Genomic DNA, 6,832 nt, shown 5'->3' on the forward strand with positions numbered 1-6,832 from the left:
GGTATTGGAACCCCCCCCAACACCCCACGGCTGAGGGTGGGGAAGGAAAAGGGGGTGCTGGGAACCCCAACTGCCCCTAGATGGGATGTCTGGGTCGGGGGGGGCACAGTGTCTCCACCTCCCACCCACCCCCGACCTCCCCTGCAGCTCTGGAGTGTGGGGGCAGCCAAGATGGGGTGGTGGGACCCCAAAACCACCTCAGAACCCCACAGAAGGAGGGTGGGTGGGGCAAGCCCCAAACTTTGGACCTTCAAGCCAACCCAGGACAATGTGGGGGGGTCTTATGTGAGGGGGAGACCCTCAAGACGGCCTCCAATGGTGGTTGTTGCCCATCTTCCCCCAGATCTGGGGGGTGGGGGCTGCCAAGATGGGTTGGTGGGGCCCCAAAACCACCTCAGAACCCCACAGAAGGAGGGGGACGGACACCCAGTGGGGCTTCCCCAAGCCCCAAATCTTGGACCTCCAAATCAACCCAACCCAACTCCACCCAAAGACAAGGGGGGAGGGTCTTATGCGAGAGGGAGACCCTCAAGACGGCCTCCAATGGGTGGTTGTTGCCCATCTTCCCCCAGATCTGGGGGGTGGGGGCTGCCAAGATGGGTTGGTGGGGCCCCAAAACCACCTCAGAACCCCACAGAAGGAGGGGGACGGACACCCAGTGGGGCTTCCCCAAGCCCCAAATCTTGGACCTCCAAATCAACCCAACCCAACTCCACCCAAAGACAAGGGGGGAGGGTCTTATGCGAGAGGGAGACCCTCAAGACGGCCTCCAATGGGTGGTTGTTGCCCATCTTCCCCCAGATCTGGAGGGTGGGGGCGGCCAACATGGGTTGGTGGGACCCCAAAACCACCTCAAAACCCCAAAAAAGGGTGAAGGGGACCTTGGACCTCCACCCCATTCCACCCCAGGACAGGGAGGGGGGTCTTACCGGAGACGGAGACCTTCATGACGGCCTCCAGGGGGCGGTTGTTGTCCAGGGCGGGGCTGAGGCGCAGGTCCCCGCTGCGGGGATCCAGCAGCAGCAGGTTGAGCTCGTTCCCCTGCTCGAAGGCGTAGGTGAGGCTGTCGGAGACGTCGGGGTCGTGGGCCGGGATGCGGCCGATCACCCCCCCGGGGAAACTCCCCGAGCGGTTGGTGATGTAGTTGTTGAAGAGGATCTCAAAGTTCTTGAGTTGGGGGCTGTTGTCGTTGGCGTCGCGAAGGCGGACGTGGACGGTGGCCCGGCTGACCAAGGGGGCCGAGGTGGCTTGGACCACCATGACGTACTCCGCCTTGGTCTCGTAGTCCAGGTCGGCCAAGGCGGTGAGCTCGCCGGAGAAGATATCCAACTGGAAGACCTCGGGGATGTTGCCCTCCACGATCTGGTACATGATTTGGGCGTTGGTGCCCTCGTCGGGGTCGGTGGCCGTGATCCGGGCCACCACCAGCCCGATGGGGCTGTTCTCCTCCACAAAGATGTCGAACTCATCCCGCTCGAAGACGGGTGGGTTGTCGTTGACGTCCAGCACCGTCACTTGGATCTCCACCGGCGTCCGCTTGGCCGGGACCCCCTTATCGACGGCGAAGGCCCGCAGGGAGTAGAGCGGCACGTTCTCCCGGTCCAGGCGGCGCAAGGTGCGGACGATGCCCGAGGTGGACTCGATGATGAAGTCGCCGTCACCATCGTCACCCCCTTGGAAGGTGTAGAAGACCCTGCCGTTGAGCCCCGAGTCGCGGTCGGTGGCGGAGACCTGGAGGACGCTGGTGAAGGCGGGCACGTCCTCGTAGACGGAGCCCTGGTAGGAGTCGCGGAGGAACTGGGGCGCGTTGTCGTTGACGTCGCTCACCAGGATCTCCAGGTAGGTGGTGTCGGACTTCTGCGGGATGCCGTTGTCCCGCGCCGTGATGGCCAGGGTGTAGGACACCTGGTCCTCGTAGTCCAGCTCCATCTGGGTGGTGACGGCCCCCGTCTCGGCGGCGATGCGGAACTGGGGGATGCTGTCCTCCATCAGGTAGGTGATGCGGGCGTTCTCCCCCGTGTCCTCGTCCGTGGCGCTGATGACCACCACCGTGGTGCCCACCGGCCGGTCCTCGTTGACGTTGACGGTGTAGTGGGAGCTCTGGAAGACGGGTCGGTGGGTGTTGGCGTCGGTGACGTTGACCACCACCTGGGCGGTGTCCTGGCGGGTGCCGTCGGAGGCGGCGATGGTGAGGAGATACTGCCGCTCCAGCTTGTAGTCCAGGGGCAAGGCGAGGGAGATGAGGCCACCACCGCTCTGGCTGGTGATGGAGAAGCGGTTGCGGGTGTTGCCGCTGGAGATCTGGTAGGTGATGACGCTGTTGGCGTCGCGGTCGACGGCGGAGACGGTGAGGACGCTGGTGCCCACCGCCGCGTCCTCGTTCAGGCGGGCCCCGTACTCCCGCTGCGTGAACTCGGGGCTGTTGTCGTTGACGTCCAAGATGGTGACGCTGACGCTGGCCGAGGAGGCCATGGGGGGGTTGCCCTGGTCCTGCGCCTCCACCCCGAAGCTGTAGAAGTCCACCGCCTCCCGGTCCAGCTCGGAGGCCACCACGATCCACCCGGTGCTGTTGTTGATGGCGAAGGGGAAGCCGGCGCCGGTCTCCAGGAGGGTGTAGACCAAGCGGCCATTGTCCCCCGAATCGGCGTCGATGGCTTGAACGTGGATGACGGAGTAGCCCAGCGGCACGTTCTCCAGCACGGTGGCCTGGAAGGGCGTGCTGACGAAGATGGGGGCGTTATCGTTGACGTCCAACACTTGGACGGTGACCAAACCGCTGATGTTGGAGAGCGGGGGGCGGCCGCCGTCCTGCGCCCGGATGCGGAGGGTGAACTCCTTGGTGACCTCGTAGTCCAAGGGGGTGACCACGTCCAGGGCCCCCGTCTGGGCGTCGATATAGAAGTGGCCGCGGGTGTTGCCGCTGACGATGCTGTAGTGGACCAAGGCGTTGCTGCCCTTGTCGCGGTCGGTGGCCGTCACCCGCAGCACGGCCGAGTTGGGGGCCACGTCCTCGGGGACCTGGGCCACGTAACGCTTCTCGCTGAACTGGGGGGCGTTGTCGTTGTCATCCTCCACGGCGATGCGGACGGTGGCCGTGGAGCTGCGGGGTCCAGGCTCTTGGCCTTGATCCGTGGCCTCCACCAACAGCTCGAAGGCTTCCACCTCCTCCCGGTCCACGGGGCCGCGGGTACGGATAACACCCGAGCGGGCGTCGATCTCGAAGACCTCGTTGGGCCCCCCGGCGTTGAGGAGCCGGTAGAGGACGTTGGCGTTGGGGCCGGCGTCGCCGTCGGTGGCCCTCACCGTCAGCACCTCGTAGCCCACCTCCAGGTTCTCCCTCACGCTCTCCCGGTACTCGGCCTGCTCGAAGGCCGGGTCGTGGTCGTTGGCGTCGCTCACCGTCACCGTCAAGGTGGCCATGGCGCTGCGGCGGGGGGTCCCGTGGTCCACCGCCGTCACCCGGAAGACGTGGGTGCTCTTGCTCTCCCGGTCCAAGGGGGCGGCGGTGGTGACGGCGCCGGTGAGGGGGTCCATGGCGAAGAGGGCGTCGGAGCGGCTGTCGAAGAGGGCGGCCATGGCGTAGAGCAGCCGGCCCGCCTCCCCCTCGTCGGGGTCCACCGCCGTCACCCGCGTCACCGCCGTCCCCGCCGGACGGTTCTCCCCCACCGAGGCCTGGTAGCTGGAGGGCTGGAACTGTGGTGCCATGTTGGGGGTCCGGCGGGGGCGGTGGTGGTGGTGGTGGTGGTGGGGCAGGGGGCTCCTGGTGGCCCCCGCGCTCATGGGGTCCCCAATATCCCCAGGGCTTGTCGTCTCCCCGGTGCTGCTGGTGGCCCTGGGGGGTCTCCCAGTGTCTCCAGTATCCCTAGTGCTCCTGGTGTCCATGGGGGGTCTCCCAGTGTCCCCAGTGTCCTCGGTGCTGCTGGTGGCCCTGGGGGGTCTCCCAGTGTCTCCAGTGTGTCCAAGGTTCCTGGGGGCTCTCCCAGTGTCCCCAGGGCTCCTGGTGTCCCTGGGGGGTCTCCCAGTATCCCCAGTGTCCCCGGTGCTGCTGGTGGCCCTGGGGGGTCTCCCAGTATCCCCAGTGCTGCTGGTGGCCCTGGGGGCTTTCCTGGTGTCCCCAGTGTCCCCAGGGCTCCTGGTGTCTCTGAGGGGTCTCCCAGTATCCCCAGTGTCCCCGGTGCTGCTGGTGGCCCTGGGGGGTCTCCCAGTATCCCCAGTGTCCCCGGTGCTGCTGGTGGCCCTGGGGGCTCTCCCGGTGTCATCAGTGCGTCCTTTCCTGGTGTCCCCAGTGTCCCCAGGGCTCCTGCTGTCTCTGAGGGGTCTCCCAGTATCTCCAGTATCCCCAGTGCTGCTGGTGGCCCTGGGGGGTCTCCCAGTATCCCCAGTGTCCCCGGTGCTGCTGGTGGCCCTGGGGGCTCTCCCGGTGTCATCAGTGCGTCCGGTGTCCCTGGGGGTTTTCCCAGTATCCCCAGTATCCCTGGTGCTGCTGGTGTCCCTGGGGGCTTTCCCAGTATCCCCAGTGTCCCCAGTGCTGCTGGTGTCCCTGGGGGGTCTCCCAGTATCCCCAGTGTCCCCAGGGCTCCTGGTGGCCTTGGGGGCTTTCCCAGTATCCCCAGTACGTCCAGTGTCCCTGGTGTCCCTGGAGGCTTTCCCAATGTTCCCAGTGTCCCCAGGGCTTCTGGGGACCCTGGGGACTTTACCAGTGTCCCCAGTGCATCCAGTATGACCAGTGCTCCCCGTGTCCCTGGGCACTCGGGTGTGCCCAGTGTTCCCAGTGTTCCCAGTGTTCCCAGTCGTCCTCCTCTCCCTAGTGCTCCCGGTGGCCCTGGGGGCTTTCCCAGTATCCCCAGTATCCCTGCTGCTCCCAGTGTTCCTGGGGGCTTTCCCAGTTTCCCCAGTGCCTCCAGTGTCCCTGGGGGCTCTCCCAGTGTCCCCAGTGCGTCCAGTACGACCGATGGTTCTTGTGACCCGGGGAACTCGGCCGCTCCCAGTGCTTCCAGTGTCCCCAGTGTCCCGGGGGTCTTCAAGAATCCCAGTGTCCCCAGTGTCCCCAGTATCTTGGGGGTCTTCAAGAATCCCAGTGTTCCCAGTGTTCCCAGTGTCCCCAGTGTCCTGGGGGTCTTCAAGAATCCCAGTGTCCCCAGTGTCCCCAGTATCTTGGGGGTCTTCAAGAATCCCAGTGTCCCCAGTGTCCTGGGGGTCTTCAAGAATCCTGGTTTCTCCAGCGTCCCCAGTGTTCCCAGTGTTCCCAGTGTCCCCGGTGCCTCCAGTGTCTCTGGGGTCTTCAAGAATCCCGGTGCCTCCAGTGTTCCCAGTGTTCCCAGTGTCCCCGGGGTCTTCAAGAAGCCCGGCGCCTCCATCCTCCCCGGTTCTCCCGGTGTCTCCGGTTCTCCCGGTGCTTCCAGCCTCCCCAGTTCCCCCAGTTCCCCCAGTGTCTCCGGTTCTCCCGGTGCCTCCAGCCTCCCCAGTTCCCCCAGTGCCTCCAGCCTCCCCGGCGCCTCCATCCTCCCCGGTTCTCCCGGTGCCTCCAGGGTCCTCGGTTCTCCCGGTGGTGTCTCCGGTTCCCCCGGTGCCTCCATCCTCCCCGGTTCCCCCGGTTCCTCTCTCACCCCGGTGTCTCCCGGTGCCTCCGTTGTCCCCGTTGCTCCTCCATCCCCCTCCGTCCCCGTTGGAAGCTCCATCTCCAGCGCCGCCGCCGCCGTTCTCCGGGGCGTTCCCGTTTCTTCCTCCTCCTCCTCCTCCTCCTCCTCCGCCGCTGTCCCCGGTGCCGCCGTTAAAAAACCCGGTGGCGGCGACACCGCTGTCCCCGGTACCACCGCTGTCCCCGGTGCCTCGATGGGGCTGCGACGGGAGGATGATGAAGGCGCCCAGTATCCCTGCTGCTCCCAGTGTTCCTGGGGGCTTTCCCAGTTTCCCCAGTGCCTCCAGTGTCCCTGGGGGCTCTCCCAGTGTCCCCAGTGCGTCCAGTACGACCGATGGTTCTTGTGACCCGGGGAACTCGGCCGCTCCCAGTGCTTCCAGTGTCCCCAGTGTCCCGGGGGTCTTCAAGAATCCCAGTGTCCCCAGTGTCCCCAGTATCTTGGGGGTCTTCAAGAATCCCAGTGTTCCCAGTGTTCCCAGTGTCCCCAGTGTCCTGGGGGTCTTCAAGAATCCCAGTGTCCCCAGTGTCCCCAGTATCTTGGGGGTCTTCAAGAATCCCAGTGTCCCCAGTGTCCTGGGGGTCTTCAAGAATCCTGGTTTCTCCAGCGTCCCCAGTGTTCCCAGTGTTCCCAGTGTCCCCGGTGCCTCCAGTGTCTCTGGGGTCTTCAAGAATCCCGGTGCCTCCAGTGTTCCCAGTGTTCCCAGTGTCCCCGGGGTCTTCAAGAAGCCCGGCGCCTCCATCCTCCCCGGTTCTCCCGGTGTCTCCGGTTCTCCCGGTGCTTCCAGCCTCCCCAGTTCCCCCAGTTCCCCCAGTGTCTCCGGTTCTCCTGGTGCCTCCAGCCTCCCCAGTTCCCCCAGTGCCTCCAGCCTCCCCGGCGCCTCCATCCTCCCCGGTTCTCCCGGTGCCTCCAGGGTCCTCGGTTCTCCCGGTGGTGTCTCCGGTTCCCCCGGTGCCTCCATCCTCCCCGGTTCCCCCGGTTCCTCTCTCACCCCGGTGTCTCCCGGTGCCTCCGTTGTCCCCGTTGCTCCTCCATCCCCCTCCGTCCCCGTTGGAAGCTCCATCTCCAGCGCCGCCGCCGCCGTTCTCCGGGGCGTTCCCGTTTCTTCCTCCTCCTCCTCCTCCTCCTCCTCCGCCGCTGTCCCCGGTGCCGCCGTTAAAAAACCCGGTGGCGGCGACACCGCTGTCCCCGGTACC

General features: G+C 65.9%; 2 protein-coding genes across 2 annotated transcripts in view; one reads left to right on the forward strand and one right to left on the reverse strand.

The window, feature by feature from the left end:
• Positions 1–4,083, reverse strand: part of LOC106893392 (cadherin EGF LAG seven-pass G-type receptor 2-like) — a gene marked incomplete at its 3' end in the record, with an annotated part of 13,526 nt that extends 9,443 nt beyond the window's left edge. Inside the window, exon 1 of the mRNA XM_014951327.1 lies at positions 930–4,083. Within this exon, the coding sequence (XP_014806813.1) occupies positions 930–3,882 (2,953 nt within the window). The remainder of the gene's footprint in view (positions 1–929) is intronic.
• A 636-nt stretch (positions 4,084–4,719) lies between these two features.
• Positions 4,720–5,985, forward strand: LOC106893393 (vegetative cell wall protein gp1-like). Its single transcript, XM_014951328.1, has 3 exons — positions 4,720–4,753; positions 5,223–5,860; positions 5,947–5,985. The coding sequence occupies exons 1-3, from the start codon at positions 4,720–4,722 to the stop codon at positions 5,983–5,985; spliced, it is 711 nt and encodes a 236-aa protein (XP_014806814.1).
• Positions 5,986–6,832: the final 847 nt, after the last annotated feature.

This window comes from Calidris pugnax, unplaced genomic scaffold (assembly GCF_001431845.1).
Source record: "Calidris pugnax isolate Ruff unplaced genomic scaffold, ASM143184v1 scaffold194, whole genome shotgun sequence".
In the NCBI taxonomy this organism is placed as follows: domain Eukaryota; kingdom Metazoa; phylum Chordata; class Aves; order Charadriiformes; family Scolopacidae; genus Calidris; species Calidris pugnax.